The 21,758-nt window shown below is 41.5% G+C and overlaps 2 protein-coding genes across 4 annotated transcripts; both read left to right on the plus strand.

Moving 5' to 3' along the window:
- The first annotated feature begins 15 nt into the window (after positions 1-15).
- On the plus strand, positions 16-10,595 carry matn1 (matrilin 1). 2 transcript variants are annotated; one of them, XM_072676247.1, is made up of 9 exons: positions 16-99; positions 2,614-2,744; positions 4,773-5,122; positions 5,549-5,771; positions 6,627-6,749; positions 7,630-8,034; positions 8,120-8,272; positions 8,379-8,459; positions 9,931-10,595. In XM_072676247.1, exons 2-9 carry the CDS (start codon positions 2,663-2,665, stop codon positions 9,978-9,980), a joined length of 1,467 nt encoding a protein of 488 aa, XP_072532348.1. In that variant the 5' UTR covers positions 16-99; positions 2,614-2,662; the 3' UTR covers positions 9,981-10,595. The 2 variants fall into 2 exon arrangements, with proteins under 2 accessions (XP_072532348.1, XP_072532346.1); XM_072676245.1 differs by lacking the exon at positions 16-99 and having other exon boundaries at positions 590-2,744.
- Positions 10,596-12,388: 1,793 nt separating this feature from the next.
- On the plus strand, positions 12,389-20,784 carry sesn2 (sestrin 2). Of its 2 annotated transcripts, XM_072676248.1 has the most exons (10): positions 12,389-12,550; positions 12,926-12,994; positions 13,482-13,670; positions 13,774-13,956; positions 15,430-15,648; positions 16,199-16,340; positions 16,428-16,540; positions 17,141-17,331; positions 17,974-18,118; positions 19,485-20,784. In XM_072676248.1, exons 1-10 carry the CDS (start codon positions 12,545-12,547, stop codon positions 19,569-19,571), a joined length of 1,344 nt encoding a protein of 447 aa, XP_072532349.1. In that variant the 5' UTR covers positions 12,389-12,544; the 3' UTR covers positions 19,572-20,784. The 2 variants fall into 2 exon arrangements, with proteins under 2 accessions (XP_072532349.1, XP_072532350.1); XM_072676249.1 differs by lacking the exon at positions 12,389-12,550 and having other exon boundaries at positions 12,961-13,050.
- The last annotated feature ends 974 nt before the right edge of the window (positions 20,785-21,758 follow it).

Raw genomic sequence — 21,758 nt, forward strand, 5'->3', positions numbered from 1 at the left:
GTGTGTGTTTGTTTGTTTGGTTATACGGCTTGTACCTGAACCAATACTGCCTGAAATAACTGTTTTCTGTGTTCATAGGTTTTGGGTGTGGGGTTGTAGGTATGTATTTAGCCTTACGGAAGGCCCCAATATCATGATAATAAGAAAACATAAGTACTTTGAACATGACTGACACTCACAAGCAAAGGTGCTTTTTTTTAACCTGAATGCAGCATACAATTCAGCTACAGCATTATTTAAGCATGTAAAGTTTTAGAAGACCCCTCCATTTGTATTGACATTTAAGCAGTTTAAGTATAGTGATTAACCTGAAATTGTGGAATGGTTGGATAATATCTTAGTCACTAGGTCGGTAGCAGTGGAAGTAGATTAAGCTTTGAGAATGGATGGAAACAATGAACAGTTTACAAACCCTTTGTTCATATAAAACCAATGTTGGAACAGACTGTGTTACTGCACTCTCTACAACTTGTGTCATATCACAATGACTAGAAAAGACACTCAACAAAGAAACACTGGCCTTTATACACTATATAATTGGTCTATATATAGACCAATAGAAATGTTTCAAAATTACTTCCTTTTTACATTGATAATATATACACATACATTACTATGTTTAAATGTTTGTGGACACCTCCTTCTAATGAATGCATTCAGCTACTTCAAGTTGCACCTATTGCTGACACAGATGTGCATATGCACACATACAGCAGGTGTGGGATAGAGGGGTATAAAGCCCCACATAGAGAACTGTGTTCTCTGGAATGATGGTGCTCCATCCAATACTTTTGAAATGAGTTGGAGAGTTAGGGATGAGGTAGGGTGGTGATCATCTTTATCCTAACACTCTTGTCACTGAATGCAATCAAATCCTCACAGCAATGCTCCAAAATCTAGTGGAAAGTCTTCCCTGAACAATATTGAGAGTTACAAAAGCAGAATAAACTCATTTCAATTTCAAAAGAAACAATGAATGAGCAGGTGTCCCAATACCGTTGACCTTAGTGTAACTGACCTTAGTATAGCTCTTTATTTTAGAGCAATTACAAAGAAAGCCAGCGTGGTGTTTCCTTTACCATCACAAGACTCTTGAATACTTAGTAAGAGGTCTAACATTCTCAAATCCACAACGGCATCAGAAGACAAGGTTCTGAGAGTCAACAGCTTTACACTGGACCAAACCTCAGTTTCAGCTGTGAAGAAAATACCTGGAGCTGCAGGTTTGACAGGTGGAGTGGCAGTAAGAAAGCTTGCATGGGACTCAGAGTGACTCAGTGGTGTAATGCGGCACCAATATGGCCCCTAGCTTGCGCATTCGAATCCCGAGCCATGTCGTTTTGCCATCAGAGTCAATGAGAGCACAATTGGCTATGCTCTCTCCGGGTGGGTAGATGGCGCTCTCTTCCCTCATCACTTTTAAAATGATGTCTGTTGACTGGTGCAGTGGATCTGGAAACCCCACACTTTTCTCTGAGCATGCTGACTGCCTGGCAATGTTACATTGGTGGCAGTTTGGAAACAGGCAGCAACTGGCTTTACATGTATCAGAGGAGACAATGTTAAGTCCATACCCTCCTAGTGTCGGGTGCTTTGCTAGGGCTATGGGGGAATTAGGAACAGGTGGGTTAAGTGGCTGTACCAAATTGGGAGAAAAAAGGAAAAATTCAACAAACAAATTTGGGAAAAGGAAAGTATTCAGCCTTTCATAGGCCACGCGACACTGGCAGTGGAATACTGAAAAAATAGGGGTGTTCTAAAACCTTTGACTGGTAGTATAGTTTCTCACAAAAATAGTAATAGTGTGTATGTGTTTATGACTACAGGCTTATACATTGGGCTTGGGTTCAGTTTCAGTGTGTACTGAATGCACACAGACTAACTGTGTATCAGCAGTAAGAAGTTCTAAAAGAAACCATTGAGCGACGACAAACACATATTAGCCTGTCTGTACAGATCATATACATCAACTGAAGGTACTGTCTCACACACACACACACGCATGCATATAGTGCATCCTTAACAAGATCTGCACGTTTTCCTAGAAGTTGCCCAGGCTCATGTGTGCTGACGTGCATGTGTGGACACACTCATACACATACATACACTTGCATAAGGACGCAGAAGACACTATGTGGTGCATGCAGGGTGCACTTACAAGCTGGAACAGGGCTAGCTGTGTTAGTATGGCACTCATGCTTCCCGCACACTTCCTGTGCATAAATTCCCGCGTGTGTGTGAGATTAATTTGAGAGGAAAACTGGCTAGAAAAGAGAGATTCATCTGAATGTTTATCCGAGGCCTACCCTAACTCAGAGGCCCCTCCCCAGGCCCCAAACGAACCTGGTCCACCTTATACACACACACATACACATACACATATACACTCATACTCATACACACACTACCCAGATCAAGGTGTGTTTGTCTTTCCTATCCAAACTTCTATCCAATTTTTTTTTAGAGTAGGTATTTCCCCCTCCTCCCTGCATACACACGCCTTATGGAGACAGGTCCGAGGGGGACGTCTCAAAACCTCCAGGGTGTGTGTATATGTGTGTGTGTGAGAGAGTGTACTGATAACCTGAGGGTCCGTCTCTGTGTGTGAATCAGTCTGGGTCTGGTAGCTGAGCCTGTCGTTAGGAGTCCCGCTGCATTCAGGATGGCACTGCTGGGGTTTGTGATGCTGCTGTGCATCCTGGGAGCGCAAGCCACTGTGGACTTCAGAAATGCTGCTGCTATGGGTAAGAAAAAGCAATCGCATCTCTAGTCATTTCCATCAGTGGGATTAATCTGCAGCATTAGACTGATAGGCTTTAGTTCAGCTCTCAGGTGGACTCAGCTCTGGTTCATGCAACATCATCCCAAGGACCTAGTTACTATTTCTAGGCTGACACTGATTGTGTGCTAAGATCCTGGTGTTTAGCAGTACCTTAGTATTCTGCACAGATGTTAGAATGAGATCAGTTAATAGATTGTAGTCACTCTCAGGCAAAATGAAACATCCTCTCTCCTCACTCTTCCTCTCATTGTATATATTGTTCATTTTGCCTGCCTATGTGTACATGATCTGCCTGGTGTATTTTAAAGCTTATCTGAAAGTTTCACACTGTAAACATGAAGTAGTTATAATCATAATAGTGCAATGACAGATAAATAAGTAGACAGACTGCTACACAGATACAAATATAGACAGACAGACAGACAGACAGACAGGCTGCCAGATACACAGGGAGACATAGATAGATGGCTAAATAGACATACAGATAGAGAGACAGACCCACAGAATGTTTGACATATGGATTAGTTTTAATGAGAATGTGTTTGGTAAATGAGATAATGAACAGAATGATACTACATAAACAGTGGTTGTGGGATTGGGATACTGACTGGAGTCGAATAGAGTCGAATATCATTGCTGTCATGTAAAAACCTTGTATCTTCATTTTTGGTGCATTTTTCACTTTTGACAGAATGAAAATCAGGCAGTTGTTCTTTACATTGTGTCAAAATTGACCAACAGAAATGCTTCAAAATAACTTATAAAATCTTGTTACATTGACTTCCATTGAAAGATTTTTCCATCTCCTGTAAAGCTTCCATTTTGGAGATACAGGATTTTTTTTTGCATAACATTGACGATGTCCTGATTACATGAAAGCAAACAGAAGCAAAAGGAAACAAAAAAGAAAAAGAACTCACAGAAGTGTGTTCTCATCATTGTACAGTTGTGTACAAAGACACCCTTTACCCTGAGTATATATATATATACAGTGTGTGTGTGTTTGTGTGTGTGTGTGTGTGTGTGTGTGCCTGGATGTATAATCAATGGGAGTTATTATGAGCCGTGCCAGCACTGTACATTTATTGAGCTACTCCCTCCCTCTGTCTCTCCCCGCCACCCCAGCGTCAGTCTCGCACTCTGTACTCACACAGCTAGTCAAGACTGTCTTAAGCAAAAAAAAAAAAAAAAAAAAAAAAAAAAACAGCAGTGGGTTGATGTCTCTGGAGTGTCTGGTACAGGAGTATGCTCTAGGATGTGATATGTAACTATGGATCATTTGATTCTGATAGTATTGCTGGCCAATAGCTTGAGTGAAACCACACCAAAAAAAAATTCTCTCAGTGTTCATTTCAACACTAAACTGAGGTGGAAGGTTATTATGCAGCGTCATGATATCTATATCTATAAAGTATTTGTAAAGTATGCTTATTTTTTGACCAACATAAAATTGTAATGCTTTTTTCAAGCATAAAACAGGCTTTTAATGGTCTATATTCACAGTAATTTTGTAAAGAGGTACATTTAATTTTGTATGCTTTTAAAAGAATAATTTTAATACACCAAAATCATCCTTTTGTTTTGAATTTCAGCTACAAAATCTGATATTTTATGGAAGATTCACACCCCTACTGGATCCTAACTCCAGCTTTTCATCCATGCTTTAATTCCTCCCTCTCCTACACTCTTAGAGTTGTGTAAAAAAGTGAAGGGTTCTCCACTTACATCTCTATTACAGGCATGGTTATTTATGGAAATAGGTTCTTGACCATCTAAACCACCTTTGGACCATCTAAAGCACCCTTATTTTTTAAGAGTGTAACTACATATTTTACATATTACTTGCATAGAAGTCATTTAATTTAATTTTGGAGATTAATTAGATTAATAATAAAAAGCCACAAATTCAAGAAGTAACTTGCTATGAATTCCCTAAGACTAAGCTTGTGCCTTCTCTCTTGCCTGCCTCCCTTCCATTTGTTCTCGATAGCTGCAGGACTGTGCAACACCAAGCCCACTGACCTGGTCTTCATCATCGACAGCTCTCGGAGCGTGCGGCCCTCTGAGTTTGAGCAGGTCAAAGTCTTCCTCAGTAAGGTCATTGAGGGTCTGGATGTGGGGCCTGATGCTACACGTGTGGGTGTGGTGAACTACGCCAGCCGGGTGAAGAACGAGGTGTCCCTGAAGTCCCACAAGACAAAGGCTGGCCTGATCAAGGCCGTGACCAAGATTGAGCCACTCTCCTCAGGCACCATGACTGGCCTGGCTATTCAGTTTGCCATGAATGTGGCCTTCAGCGAGGCAGAGGGGGCACGCACCAAATCCCAAGATATCAGCAAGGTCAGACATACCATCTAGAGGATAAGAAAGGAACTGCATCAAAATTGCATCTCTTATTTAGTGTCCATCACAGAGCTCTTCTTAAGCAAACTGCTTCTGCATGATGTAATCCTCATAAATCCCTTATGCTTTAGGTTAGGGCTATAAGGTTTCCATATCATATCACTACCATATCACTTACTCAGGATTAGAGGCTACACTGTACTATCTGTCTTAGGGTGTCTTGTACTATGCATTTATTGCACTGGATAAATACTGGCCTTGTCATTAAATGCAATAGGCAATACCCTTCCTGAGACTTTTCTTAAATTTGTTCTCGAGTATCTACGTCAGATTCATGATGCCAGGGAACAGGCCCAATGTTTCTTCCCCTGTTTGCTGGTACATGGATGGGTTTTCAACAGTTCTTCCTGACTCTTAATCTAGGTGGCCATCATCGTGACCGACGGCCGGCCGCAGGACAATGTGCGTGACATTGCAGCAAAAGCGCGGGAGTCGGGCATTGAGATATTTGCCATTGGTGTGGGCCGCGTGGACATGAACACACTGAAGCAGTTGGCCAGCGAGCCTCTGGAGGAGCACACGGACTACGTGGAGAGCTACAGCTTCATTGAGAAGCTCACCAAGAAGTTTCAGGAGGCCTTTTGTGGTGAGTAGGAAAGGGAGGAGAGGGGGAGGTTATAGAAGGAGAGGTAGATAGAGCCCAGGCACCTCAGGAAGGATCATCATCGTCTTCTTTCTTCATCAGCAGTGTCAAAAGTGAACATGTAGCGTAGAAAGTTTGTAGAGAGCATGGGGTGTGGGGGGGGCATGCAATCTTTTAGTGCTATTTTCTGCCACATCTCTAGGATGCAGTATTGTGCCTCTCCATGTTGTGGCCAGTGATGTGGATGCAGATAGTGTTAGGCAGTGGTTCTCAACATCAGAAATGGTGTTAACCAGAAGCATCTGAAAGTTAACTGAAAGTTCATAGGAAGATCTTGTATCTCCAAAACAGTAATGTTATAGAAGGAAGCCTACCTTCTTAACATCTGCTAAGGATTTGCTCTTTTAAAATTCATATGGGTAAAAAAGTTCTCACAATGTAAATGGGTTCTTAAAGGGTCTGCAAAAAGGTGGAGTTACGAGGTTCTCTTATGAAAATGCAGGTCATGGAACAGAAACATGAGTTGGAGAAAAGTTGAGAACCAGTGCTGTAGCAAACTTGCATCAGAGCAACGGGCACCTGAAACCACATTATAAGCCACCAGACGTAACTCACAAAGCCCTCAAGTGCCTGGTCCTCTGATATGGTCTAGTCTGCTTTAAAGATTTGCTGTCTTCATAATTGTGAGCAGCGAAAGTCCAGCAAATCATTAAAATGTGACTCACATATTTACTGGTTTTTACTCTTCCAGTTCTTCACTCTCCCAGTTCTCCCCTCACATAGTTTTATTCTCTCCCTTCTAACTCACCCCACCTACCATCCTGTGTGTGTGTATGCGTGACACCCGCGGCGGCACAGTGTCCGACCTGTGCGCGACAGGTGATCACGACTGTGAGCAAATTTGCGTCAGCGTGCCCGGATCATTCAAGTGTGCCTGCAGGGAGGGCCAAACACTGAAGGCAGATGGCCGTACCTGCAGTGGTGAGTATGTGTGTGCATTTGGTAAATGCCTGCAATACATTCTTGAATAAGTGTACTTTCAAACGTTGTCACCAGCCTGCACAAAGCACTCTCTGGGGCAGATAAACATGAACCTAATGGCACCATTTAGAGTTAGAGGGGTATAAAGCCCCCAGCATTAAGCTCTGGAGCAGTGGAACTGTGTTCTCTAGAATGATGGCGCTCCTTCTAATAATTTTGGGATGAGTTAGGGGCTGGTGATCATCCAACATCCTCACCTCATTAACGCCCATGTGGCTGTAAGTGCAATCAAATCCTCAGAGCAATGCTCCAAAATCTAGCAGAAAACCTTCCCTGGGCAGTAAAGACAGTTACTCCAACAAAATATATGTTTAATACCCTTGATTTGGAAAGAAATAGTGAATGAGCAAGCATCCCAATACTTTTGTCCATATAGTTTATCTCCTAAGTTGATGCACTGGCAGCTATATTACCTGCAAAAAAAATGGAAAGTGGTATTGCCAGATAGAACAGGGTGCCAACATCTCAGGCTGCTCTTAAAATCTGAGATTTTTCTTTTATGTAAATCTAAAAAATAAATCTTCAGATATTTATGCAAAAATTGTGAAGAAAAATTGCTTGTGGTGTAACCAGCTGCAATTTGGCTTTTTGTTGTTGACTTTATCCGTAACAGATGTCATGTTGAGCATTGCGAGAACTCCCAGTCATTTTCCAAGCTGTGGCCAGTCTGCTCATTTATAATGACTCTGTCCCAGGATGGTTTTTGGACTCCCCTGTTCTTACTGTACACATAATATACACAAAATATTGGCATTAGAGACAAAAAATTCATGATTGATCAGAATATAATTATAACTTCTTGCTGTTCTCCCTGTCTCAGCCTGCAGCGATGCTACCACAGACGTGGTCTTCCTGATTGATGGGTCAAAAAGCGTGAGGCCGGAGAACTTTGAGCTGGTGAAGAAGTTTATCAACCAGATTGTAGACAAGCTGGACGTGTCCGACAGGGGTACACACGTGGGCCTGGTGCAGTACTCCAGCTCTGTAAAGCAGGAGTTCCCTCTAGGGCGCTTCAACACCAAGAAGGATCTGAAAGACGCAGTGAAGAAGATGGCCTACATGGAGCGTGGGACCATGACTGGCCAGGCTCTCCGCTTCCTGCTGGACAACAGCTTCACACCTGGTCAGGGTGCTAGGCCAGGAGTGGCCAAGGTGGGCATCGTCTTCACAGATGGCAGATCTCAGGACTACATCGGAGATGCAGCAAAGAAAGCCAAGGAGAATGGTAACATGCTTAGATGCTTGTATTAGCCTGGGACACCAAGGCAGAGAGAGAGAGTGTTCCTTACATGTTTTGGGTTGTATTTCAGGCTTCAACATGTATGCAGTGGGAGTAGGGAATGCTGTCGAGGACGAACTGAAAGAGATCGCCTCTGAACCTGTTGGTGACCATTACTTCTACACTGCTGACTTTAAAACCATGAACCAGATTGCCAAGAAGCTGCAAATCAACACTTGTCCAGGTTTGACTGCTACATCAGTAATAAAATCATACTGAATCTGTTAAATACAAACCTTAGACATATAAAACAAACACACTCACTGCTCTTACCGTTCCTGTGCTTGCAGTGGAGGACCCCTGTGAATGTGATTCAATTACTAAGTTCCAGAAGAAAGTGGAGGAGGCACTACTAGCATTAACAAAGAAATATATCCTTTTCTCACATGCATATACTGTATGGTTTTAGGCCTCAAGAGGGTAAGTACTGCATGTAAATGTGTGAAAATCAGGGATCCAACAGAGGAGGGGTGTTGAGGACCCCTTGTGTAATATCTAGGTAGATGATGCAAAACAAGCTCTCCCATTGGTTAGGACCATCCACAAGCATCAACATGTTATTAGATACTAGATATTAGAAACTAATATATTCAATGGGGACCCCTTAGAGCCTTCTAGGCCTTTAAAGCAGGCATGGTGATTTGTGGGGAACTGAAAATATGGCTATAATATTTGGGACATTTTTATTTAAACAAAAGGAGGTGTGCATGAACAAGGGAAATCATCAAACTGATGGATTGTGATCCTTCAGGAGAGGTGTTGAGGACCCCTTGTGTGATATCTAAGTAGATGCAGCTAAACAAGCTAAGTTGGTTAAGACTTCAGAAGCTGAACTGAAGGCCAATAACTACCAGTATAATTAGGGAGAATACCACCTTTAACCATCATCATTACTTTCAATATACTTACCATTTTCTACCATTATTATATTAGTTATATTAGCTAAATGATTATATCAGTACACAAGAGCAAAAGAACAGTCTTATGTGGTGGTACGGTAACCTTTTATTAATAATGTATAAGTCGTTTAGACCAGAGGAGAATGGTTTCCTCCTTATGAGTCTTGGCTCCTCCCGAGGTTTAATTCTCCAGATTTAAGGGTTTTTTCCTTGCCACTGTCGCCTTTGGCTGTCAAGTCACGTCCACCTCAGAAATTTGTACTTACAAGCTCCTATGTCATAAGATGTGATGTCTGTTCAAGTGGGTTCTGTTCAGTTTAGGTCAGAAAGAACATGAACACGCTGGGAAAAATTACAATTACTGTAAACAAAACAAACAATGAGCAAAGGTAAGTGTTAATTTATATGTGACTTAAAGGCAGTGTATTAGCGGTAGCCGGAGCAGCTTTATTCCATAGAGTTATGCTAAACTAAAAGTTTGGGAAAAGGACCTTCTCATGACAAAAATTAGCACCCCACCGCTCCTGTTCCTCCTGATGGTCCAAATTATGCTCAACCTCTGCTTGGCTAGGGGGGGGGGGGGGGGGGCGGTCCAGCCAAGCGAGCAAGTTCTATTTATACTTTCTACAAGTCTAATTATACTTTCTACACTTTCTTTGCAAGTCTAAAACATGCTAATATGTATTTTACAAGCTTAAAATGTCCACATTTGTTCCACAACAGCCCGAAATGTCTCTGCATTTCCGCTGGCTAACATGCTACTACTAAATTAACATTATGGATGTCTGATTTGAGAGTTATGGCGCTAACTTAAGGCCTCTCCATATGATCTCTGTGAGGTTTGCCACTATCCATATTGGATAGCAGTATCTGAAATTAGTTATTTAAAATGAACTGTACAGGTGGGCTGAGTTTTACAGTGTTTCCTTAACAAATGTTTCACTGGATGGAGTAACAAAGAGGATTGCTGCTCTGGAGAACAAGATTGTTTGAAGAGCTTCGCCTGTGCTCACAACCCCATCCCTCACACCTTTTGTAAAATACCGCTGAGTCACTTCCTGTGACCTCACTCCCCTGTGCTCATGTTCCTCCTCCCTGTCTCCTTTACCTTTTTGCTTTCATCACGAAACTCCACGAGGATGAAGCTCTGATCATCACATGGTGGTCCTGACAGACCTGATCCCGCTGTCCAACAGCCTCTTCTAAAACAACCGGCCTGCTCTCAAATAAAGCTAAGAACTATCAGAAGTAACTGCAGGAACCAGTATGTAAGTCTTGAAAGGTTCAGGATAGAGGATATTATGTTAAAGGATGATTTCTGTCTCTTACCATCTTTCACTTTAACTTGTGCCCCAACAAAAAGGTATTGTTTATTTTATATGAAATATATATATAATGTTATTTAATATAAAACTGGACTGGAAATACACGTGTGAATGCTGGTTTATTTTCTGAAATAAAATACTCCAGGAGATATGTTCTCAGTAACTCAACACACATACACACACACACACTCACACAGACATGGACCCCACAGACACACCCACACTACACAACACTAAACAAGCACTTAAAGACCAATCTGCTTGTTCCACTTCAATAAATATCTGTCTTGTGTCTGTACTATCTTTCTTTGTGTGTTTGTGAATATTTAGGTGATTAGCTTATATTTGACAGAATGAATCACAGCCACAGGACGCAGGTGTAGTTTACCACACTCTAGAGTGTTTATCCTGTGCTAACACCATAGATTAGAGTTATATTGATTGATTTCGGTGATTCAGTAGTATGAATTGCTGCAGCAAACTGCACAGAAATACCTAATCTTTTACACATTGGTCAGAATAAGCACTTTAATCATATTAATCCAGAAACAATTGTCTAGGTGTTATTAAAAAAGTCAGAAGACTCACAAATCAATATCAGAAGAATATAAGTGACCTTTACACTTTATTAGAGAAATGTAGAAACACCAGTTCTCGCACAGGCCAAACCCCTACCTTTAAACAGTGGATTATAACTCCTTAACAAGCAAAGAACATGATTAGGATCCCTAGGCACAGAGGGTTAAAGGGAGTTTACAGTATGCTGTGTGCATTTGTGTGTGTGTGTGTGTGTGTGTGTGTGTGTTTTGAAATGGGAGGGGGGAAGAATGAATTAAGGTACAAGCAAGGTCTTGTCCACTAGCCACAGTGGTCTGGAGAAAGGCTGCCAGTTCCTCACTGTAGGCCTGAGCTTGGCTGGCAGACTTAAATATACAGCCTTGACAACCAGAGACTGCAAAATGCAAAACTCGCCATAACACCAGAAAAAACAGTCGCTGGATGATGTTTTGACACATGCATATTAGACCCTGGGGCACTGCAAAGGATTTTGGGCCCCATGAAAAGATGTTATACTGGGCCCCACAACTCAACAATCTTGCCCAAATACTCCATTAATACATGTTAGGCCCTTGTCAACCACAGGCCAATAGTTACCACATATTTGATGAAGTTCTAACTTTTGTGATGAAGAACTAAATAAAATACAGTAATAACGGAGACAATAATTAAGTCAGTACATATTGACACCCTTTGGCAGATAGGCTATCTGTCTGGCTGCACAGTATGTTTAAGGTCGATCCACAGATTTTCAAGGCTGTTGAAGTAAGAGGACTGCGAGGGCTATTTCAAAAGCTTGGGTTTTGAGGTGTGTTTTAAATCACTGTCCTAAAGCCATCCCATTTTTTTCTCAATTGTATCAATCTGTCCCGTGTTTTAACAATCCTTCCCCTCTATTTAATAAATCATTCTCTCAGCTTAACCAAAGCATTTCATTGAAATTAAGGGAACACCTCTTATTCATTGTTTCTTCTTAAATCATTCAGCAACAGGAGCTTTAGTGAGCCCAGAATGTTGGATGATCACCAGCCCACCTCATCCCCCCAACTCATCAGCTCATCCCTAAAATACTGGATGAAGCACCATTCATCATTCCGCAGAGCACAGATCCGCTGCTCCACAGTTCAAAGCATGGGGGGCTTCATACCACTCTAGCCCACACCTGGCATTAGGCATGCTCCAAAGGGTCATGATGATCTGCTCCAGAGAGTCCTATTCTATTACAGTACTTCATTACAGGGACTACACGGGCTGTATGTGTGCATTTGCACATCTGTGCCAGTAGCTGGATGCATTCAATAGAACTGGTGTCCACAAACATTTGGACACATAGTGTATTTCCATTGATCCATCCCTTACATCTACTGTCAATGCAGTGCATCAGGCGCCACTGACTGCCAAACAACCCCAAAATCATACCCAGCATGACGGTAGTCACCTCTGTGTCGGTTGCTGCCCGGTTGCGTCACGCTGCAAGCTGAAGTGATGCAACAGCCGCCGCTGTGGAATCAGGGAGCCCCGCCCACTCCGCGCGCACTTCCTGTTTCAGCGGCGACGGTCCGGTAGCCGAGCCGAACCGAGCGCAGTTAGAGCGACAACACAGCCGAGACTGGACCTCAGAACACACCAGAACCACCCGCTTCGTTGTCTTCTTACAGCTCAAGTTCTTGTCTGATGAAGGTGAGTTAGTTCGCGTAGCTCGTCGTCTGGGTTTAGTGTTTCACCCGGCGTTTTTAGGGGGGGGCGGGGGGCGGGGGGCGTTTCAGTAACGTTAGCTCGAGCTCGGTGCAGAGGCGAGCACTTGGAGCTGTTGGTGTAAATACTGTCATGGTCTGTGTCACCCACCCGTATTGTCAGTCATTTTGCTGTCACAACAGCCAGCAAAGGTAAAGGACCTTTGCTTCCTGCTCTAAACGCTGAAGTTGCCTGAATTTGCAGGGTCTGAAGATAAGCTCAGATTACTACAGAAAGCTGTTTGGTGGTATGAAAGTGACATGCTTTAATCTCTCTCGCTCTGTTTCTCTCTCTCTCCCTCTCCCTGCCCCCCCCTTTCAGGAGGAGAGTGCTGTTGAGATCCCTCAGCCTTTGTCCTCAGGGCCTAGTGCCTTCATTCCAGCTCAAGTGGTGTGTATCATCTCTAAACTTTAAAGACAGCCCTGATCTCAGTGAAACTGTCAATGGTAATTCTTCATTAAATGATGAGTGGTTGCTGAGTGCACCTGTCAGTGTTACATAGTTACATCCGGCAAAAACAAACCCTTGTATTTCAATTTTTGCAGATTTATTTTTACTTTTTGACATAATGTGAATCTGGAAGCTGTTCTTGACATCATGTCAAAATTTTAACATGAATGGACCAATAGAAATGCTCTAAAATGACTGAGAATAAAATCTTGTTAGAATAAAAACCCTGACTTCCATTGAAAGTTAAGAGGGGTTTTCCTGCTCCTGTAAAGTTGCAGTTTTTGGAGATATGAGGTTTTTGTGTGACAGTGCATGCTAATTTGTTCTGTTATGTTGTACCAGTGGAATTGTGCCAGTTGTAGTAGTTGCAGTTTTCCATATCCTTTCTAGATTTTCACATCAATCTGGGTTTGTACCTCTTTGCCAGATTTTGGATGAGGGAGCGAGGCAGGAGGTGATGACAGACACCCTGTTGTCAGTCAGTCATGCCGATCACGTTGCCACGGTTATGGGACTGCATCCTGCCTACCTGAGCTGTTTCTTGCGCACCCAGAATGCTTTGCTGCAGCCAGATGGCCCCTTGCCGCTGCCATGGAGACACTACATTATCATCATGGTGAGAGAAGATGCCACGCTTGACGTTCTCCAGACTGCTTGCATATCTGTGAGTGTGAGAGTGTCTGCAGAATAGTGACGTTGCACTCTGTGTGTCTACACAGGCGTCTGCACGGCATCAGTGTTCTTACCTGGTGCAGCTGCACAGCTCTGCGTTTCAGTTGGCTGGCGGTGATGAGTCCTGGCTCAGAGGTCTTCACTGTGCTCCTCCAAAAATCCAGCGTCTGCAGACTCTCAACAAACTGCTAGCTCACAGACCGTGGCTTATCACCCAGGAACACATTCAGGTAATAGTATGTTCTTCTCAGTATACAGAATGGGCTTTCTAATTTACAGTTAAAAAGTTAGACACACTCATCATGGACATGAACGTTTTGACAAAATTGGGCTTTCAAACATTTATTTGAGTTGTTCTTTTTTGTGGCACAATGAGTGTTTACTTTTTAGTGAGTCAAAACTATACATACACCCATTTAGATTATTAATCACACAAGTGCTGACAGTTTTAACATGTCATGCCATGGCCAACTTCCTGTTAGTGATCATAATAGACAACAACTGGTAGCTTCTCTCTGCCCACATAAGGAGTAAAGGAGGAGTAAAGATTAGGCATTCAGCCTTAAGAGCACTGTACCAGCTGTTAAGCATGGTGGTGGTAGCATCATGCTCTGGGCTGTTTTGCTGCCAGTGGAATTTATACATTGCACAGAGTGGATGGTATAATAAAGAAGGAGGACTACCTCAGAATTCTTCAGCATAACATAAAACTATCAGCTAGGTGGTTGGAACCAAACATTGACCCCAAACACACATCTGAGATGGTTATGGAATGGATGAATTAGGCTAACATAAATCTTTTGAAATGGCCTTCAAGTCCTGACCTCAACCATTATCTAAAATGTGTAAACTGTGGTCCGTGCCAAGAAACCAACTCATAGAGTGGTCAAATATCCAACCAGAATTCTACCAGAGGCTTGCTGGTGGCTACTAAGTACATGTGGTCTAGGTGCAATTTGCTAAGCTACTTTTAGCCTAATATTAGATGTGCTCTCTGTATAATTGTGACCCTGTGTTGATTTCTGTAAATAAATAAATAAATAAATAAATAAATAAATAGCATAAAGTTCCCCCAAGTTACCCAAGAAAAAAGACCTTTTATCGTCCATAGGAAGTGTATGTTAACATCTGACCACAACAATATGCCTACTTAGATTTACTTATTCACAAAAACATATCCTCAAAAATGTATTATAAAACCTTCCAACAGTAGATTTAAGTGCAGGTTAACTTAAAAGTTCCATGTCTGTTTCACTGGTGTGTATGTGTGTATGTGTTCATTGCAAGTATGGGTTAAAAGTGGAAGCCAAATTCCATCTTTGTCTGTCACAAATGGTGAATATAGTAGTCTTATAGTATAGTATAGTAGTAGTAGAATATAGTAGTCACTATATGTTTTCATTTATCTTGTCTTGTATAAATGAAAACATATAGTGATAAATTAGAATACTTAATTCTGCTTGTACTAAAAGCACAATAATAATACTTATTCACAAAAAACATATTCTCAAAAATGTATTATAAAACCTTCCAACAGTAGATTTAAGTGCAGGTTAACTTTAAAGTTCCATGACTTTCGAGCCTGTTCGAGCAGGTGGGTTCGAGCCTGGGCATCGAACCCACAACCCACAACCAAGTCTGGGTCTTAGAAAACATGTGGTCTCTTACTTTCTGTAATTTCCATTCTGCTTGTATGTATTTAGGAGCTGGTGTGTCCAGGTGCAGAGCCTCGCTGGTCATTAGCTGAGCTGATTCAAGCTGTGGTTCTAATGAGCCATGCCCACTCCCTAGCATCCTTTATCTGGGGCAGTGGCATTCACCCAGAGCCTGATGGCTCAGCTGAGCAACATGCTCCTTCAGCTTCCCCAAGTGTCTCCAAGTCATCTCCTCCTCAGCGGGACGGCACCACCAATCGTCAGGAGGTAGGCAGGAGTAGATGTAATGTCACTGTGGAACATAAATTATAAGCAGTGTAAAAATGTAGAATAGTGCATGAACATGAACATGTGATTCAACTGTACTGATTAAAAAACCCACACAAAACTATAATTTGGATTTGGAATCCTCTAAATCCAGATGCCCACTCTGTTTCCTGAACAGCTTCGGGTGATCTGTGTTATATGTCCAATATATTGACACCACTTCTAATGAATGCATTAAGCTACTTTAAAGTTGCACCCATTATTGACACAGATGTGCAAATGCGTGCACACACACAGCTTGTCGAGTCCCTGTCGGAGAAGTGCTGCTAGCGAAATTGGATTCTCTGGAGCAGATGAACATGAACCTGTTGACTTCATGTGTAATGCCAGGCATGGGCTAGCAGTAGTTCCTCCAGTCAAATTTATGTACCAAATAATCAGACTGGTTACTTGAACTGAATTGCTCTGATTGGGTTACTAAAGACTTTGGGTTAGAAATCTCTGTAGCTTAAGGATATATGAGATGTGTGCGTATGTCTGTATTCCACAGTGGACTCAGGCTGTTAATGAAGTACAGCTGTTGATGGAAAAGATGATGATGTTCCAGCAGCAAGATGAAGAATTTACCCCAGAGGAGATGGTAACTCGTTTTGAGAGAGAAAGAACAGAAAGTATACTGGAACCAGTCGAAGGTGCATACTATTTTACACACACACACACACACACACACACACACACACACAAAATGTACACTAACTTTGCCTCTTTTTGTCTCGCAGTGGTTCGCTCGGCCCTCCCTGATTCTATCTCGCGGTTTGTTCAAGATCCAGATTTCATTTACCAGGACTTCAGTCCAAGAGGAGAGCAGTCCCCACCAACCATGAGAGCTCAGGTGCAGTTCACGCACACACACAATGACATTAAGATTTTGTGACAGATAAAGACTTATGGAGCTACAATCTTAGATAAAGACAAAATTTCTTAAACTCAAGGTGCAGAAACTCACATTAATATAATTACACTGACTGGTGAGGTGAAAAATATTGATTATCTTGTGTCAAGTGTTTGAAATGCATAAAGTGAACCGTCAGTTCTTAAAAATGGTGGGTTGGAAGCAGGAACATGGTTGAGCATAACCGCCTGAGCCACTCTTACAAGGTTCAAAATGTGATGGCTAGACAAGTGTGTAAGAGCATCTCCAAAACATCAAGCATGTCTTGTGGGTTGTTCATGTAGAGGTCAGTACCTACTAAAAGTGGTTCAAATAAGGACAACCGGTAATCCAGTGTCAAGGTCATGGTCCCCTAAGTTCCATTGGTGCAATCCATGGAGGCTCTACCTCAACTTACAGGACTTAAAGGATCTGCTACTAACTGTCTTGATACCACAAGTCCATGCCTTGAATAGACAGATCTGTTGTGGCGGTAAACTGTGTATCTGTAGAATCTCAGGTCTTGTAGTGATATTTATGTGTGGATTTGTTTGTGTGCAGGACTACTCGTGGGAAGACCATGGTTTCTCTCTGATGAACAGGCTGTATGGGGAGATGGCTCAGTTACTGGATGAGAAGTTCCAGGTGGTGTGTGCTCTGACATATCACACCATGGCCATGCACACACATGTGGACACCTCTACTCTGCGAAAAGCTCTCTGGAACTACATACACTGCATATATGGCATCAGGTCAGGCATGAATGCTAACAACTATACAGTTGATACCATTGCTGTCACACAAAAAGGTGTGAAAAAGGTTCTACTGGTCCATACGTCATGAAAACAATGGGAAGAATGTAAAGAACAATTGCCAGAATCACCTTATGTCAAAAACTTCCTTAAAATGTGGTTGGGGCTAAAATACAAAACATTTTTCATTTTGGTTCATCCTGAACATATTTTATATTTATTTAACATATTTAAATATTTTTAAAATATTTAACATATATTCTGTTCTGCTAGAATAAATGTTAGAATGGTGAAGGTTTATTTAGCCTAATGTTAAATCAGTCACTGATGCATTTATATATTAAATAACAACATTAATAATAAAAGTGAATCTGAATAAATTAATAGTTTGATTACTAATCTGCGTAACAACCGTTTTAAGAAAGTGTTTTCATTATGAAACCTGAAAGTAATTTTTTCCTGTTTTCAATTACATTCTGTACAAAATATTGTTTGTTTTGGTTTTGATCCCTGTGACCTGTTTCTGATCTCTAATCTCAGTGCACATTTGGTCAACAGAAGAACTACCGCTCTGTAATTAATTGAATTGAAAACACTTCTGGTGCCTATTTGTATTCAGGTGTTTGTGTTTGTATGTTCAAGGCATGATGACTATGACTATGGGGAGGTCAACCAGTTGTTGGAGCGTAGTCTGAAGGTTTTTGTAAAGACTGCTGCCTGTCATCCCGAGAAGACCACGCTCAGAATGTACTCCTCCTTCTGGAGACAGTTTCGCCATTCGGAAAAGGTTGGTAATGGGGAGGGTATCTGAGAGTTTTCAGTTAATGTTGCTTTTGTCTGACTGCCAATCTGTAGAATACTGAATATAGAATCGAATGCAGAGGTTTGGACACTCCTGATCAAATTACATGTGTTTTTGAATGTCTAAATAGGTAAATAATTCAAATACGCTACAGAGACACACTTCTAAAGCATAATTACTGCTTATTACTTAATATAACACACATGCTGTGTGTAAAGTAACATATATGTTGTTTGAATTTTTTCAAAACATTACATTTAGAAGATTGTGAGAAAATATAAAATTTGCTGTAAAGTGCAAAGAAAATGTTTATAGTAAAGTTTCCTGTAAAGCATCTGTGTTCTTTGATCAGGAATGTCCGCGAGAACGTTTTTGTAAGACTGTAGCTTCAGGACAAAAATACATGGTGTCTGGAAGTCCATTTATCAGTGTTTAACTACATTACAGCAACACTCTGACTGCCACTTAACTAGTCTTTGAAAATCCAACCATAAAGCAGTTCTTCCTGCATTCTGAATGGATCTACTGCAGTATTAAATACAAAAGAATAGCATTGATGCTTCATTACATAAGCCAAAGTCTTGACGTTTGATGTTGGGTGGTTTAAATGTTGATGACTGACCAAGTGTTAACCGTTTCACAAATGCAGTTCCACTGTGACTGGTCCCTGTTTAGTACAGTCTCATCAGTGGGATTCGAACATTCAACTTTGAATTTAACGCAACAATGAGCTTTAATTCCACAAGTTGATTGAATCCATCTGCTCATTTGTTTTCCCACAGCAGACATGCATCGCTAAAACGCAGCCTGAACTTGGTGATACATGCGACCTTTAACTGACTTATGTTGTAGCTGCTATAGTGTTCACACTCAGCTGCCCAAGTCATTGGTACTTAAAACACACTCCTGCAAGGTCTCGTTACGTGCCAGAAACATTTGCCAGTTGTACTTCTTGTAGTTGAATCTCATCACATGATCTCAGTTTAACATTTCTGCCATCAAATCCAGATTTCTGACACTAAACTACACTGCTGATGAGACTGAAGTAGGCTTCTTATTCATCAGCTTCTAAATAAAATTCTCTGTTTCACCTTAAATCATGTTACAGGTGCAAGTTACAGATGCAGAACTCATTACTATTTTAAGTTGGCACCTTACCATCATTTTGTGCAATTAGTGCATGGTTAACTTTTAGTTATTTATATCTTTAAACTGTTATAAATGCTGTATATTAGTATATTAGTTACTATTATATTAGTAATGTTTCTCTGAGAGTGAAGAACTAAATGGTGGGCTTACCTACCGTGTTTAAAAGAAGTACTGTGTTAAAAGTGAGTTTCTCTCTTTATAGGTCCATGTGAACCTACTGCTGATGGAGGCGAGACTGCAAGCAGCTTTGCTTTATGCACTCAGAGCCATCACCCGCTACATGACTTAACACACACATATACACACACTTTAACACTTAAATGCACAAGCACAAACTAGTCCTCTGAGCAATAACCTGCTGGGTGATGTACAAAAAAAAATAATTAAGACACTACTGCAACCCCCTGTCACACACACACATACACACACACATACACTATACCCACACTCATTATTAAGCCTAAAACCCACTCCTCTTAAAACGTATTTCTGTTAGCATTAGTTATGACTAGTGAAAAAATATTTGACACTACAAACTCTAGTTTATTCTTTCTCACACACACAAATGCACCTGCAAGCAAGCTTGTGTGAACTTCATAGTTTCTTCAGTTTGTTGTTCAGTGTGGTGGTTGTTGTGCTGCTACTTGGTCACAGCTGGGATTGGGAAGCAGTGCTGATTTTTATGTGGAAAATCTTCTAATCTTCTCCCAGTGACCTTTTGCTTATCATACTGTGAATGTGTACCTTCTTTTCTGCAGTATTCTTTGCACTGACTGTGTGAGCTGATGAATGTATGGCTGAGAGAGGTTCTTAGCACACTTTCTCCATGCTGCCTCTGAGTCTTATGGCCAGGGGTGGGCAATTCTGGTCCTGGAGAGCCAGATTCCTGCTGTGTTTTTTGCTTCAGCTGCTCCGGCAGACCTGATTGAATTAACCTGTTAATTGCCAGGTTTAGTAGGTCTGTTAGAGCAGGGAAATCTGCAAAACTGTGCTGGACCCGGTCCCCGTTGCCCATCCCTGCTTATGGAGATGGAAATTCTTGTGGTGGATTTTTACTTTCTGTACCTAAATTTTTTATCTCTATCAGCTTGTGGCAATTGTTGCTAATCCAGTCCTTAGAGCTATCCAGGTGGTCCATACTTGTACTGTATCCCAGCTCCCAGAACACCTCTACCAGGAACTTGTGGATTAATTGGACGGCTTCTGGATAGCTGAGTGGAACGTCCTTATGTATTTTCTCAAGTTTGCCTGATCTGTTAGCCATATGCATCAATTGCTAGAAAGCTTTGCCAGTGTAATAAGTGAGGCCATGAGATACAGATCAGGCAAAGGTAAGGAACGTGGTGGAGGCAAAGTGTGGGCCATGTAGGGGTCTCTCAAGGGCTGGATTGGGTAACATCAGGCTTATGGTACTTGCTTTCTGGGGGAGGCACATTTTGTTTGTGTTCTTGGTGGAACGTCTTAAATGTATTTTTAAGTCAAATAAAATATATTTTTTACAACGTGTGACTTTCTGAATCTGCATGTAAATTAGAATCTGAGTAAAGTAGTGGAAAACGTTCATCATCATTTATACTTAATAAAGTATACTTATTGGCTAGTTTATATGAAACACTGACTTTCTAGGCCCACCTGGTGTACAGTTATAAATCATAGCCAATGTGTTGCAGTTTGTGGTGGTCATCCTCTAGGTCAGTGATTCCCAACCGTGGTCCCGGAAGCCGTCCTGCCCTGCATATTTTAGGCGTTTTCCTGCTCTAACGCACTACCTTCAATGCAGGAAGGGCTTGTTAATTAGCTGGTCAGCCTGATCAGGTATTTTAAGCAGGATAAACACGACAATGTGTAGAGAAGGGAGTCATCCAGGACCAGGGCTGGGAACCACTGCTTTAGGTTTCATCAGTGGTCAGTTACTGAGCTCAAAAACTGGATGGGTGTTTCTGAGGTGTGAGTTATCCAGTGAAACAAACATCCCAATCATATCGTCCACAGTCCAGTGCTCCAAAACTACATGATAAAAGTGCTGTGGAGTGGCAGCCTAGGTTTTCAATACCAATGAGCTATAGCCTGCAATTGTGCACTTATACAGTGGACATATATACAGATCAGCCATAACATTAACACCTACATTCACTGTGCATTTTATCTGCTCCACTTACAACATAGGGCCACTCTGTAGTTCTATAATGAAACTAGAGTGAAAAAGAGCTAAAATAGAGATGGTTCATGGTTTTTCCATGACCGTGATGACAATGTAGGTGTTTCTGATAAGGAGGATGCTGAGAGTAAATGATTAAACATACTTTAATGTCTTATCTCTGCATTGTGTTTTATAATATCTCAGTATCAACACTGACTCATTGTTTCTGGCAGTATTTTAGCTTTGGGAAATCTTTGGACTCTGGTGCATTTTCTAAGTGAACAACAAAGCACTGTTTCACACCTTCTAAATACCATAAGCATACAAATATACACT

This window comes from Salminus brasiliensis, chromosome 3 (assembly GCF_030463535.1).
Source record: "Salminus brasiliensis chromosome 3, fSalBra1.hap2, whole genome shotgun sequence".
Classification (NCBI taxonomy): Eukaryota; Metazoa; Chordata; class Actinopteri; order Characiformes; family Bryconidae; genus Salminus; species Salminus brasiliensis.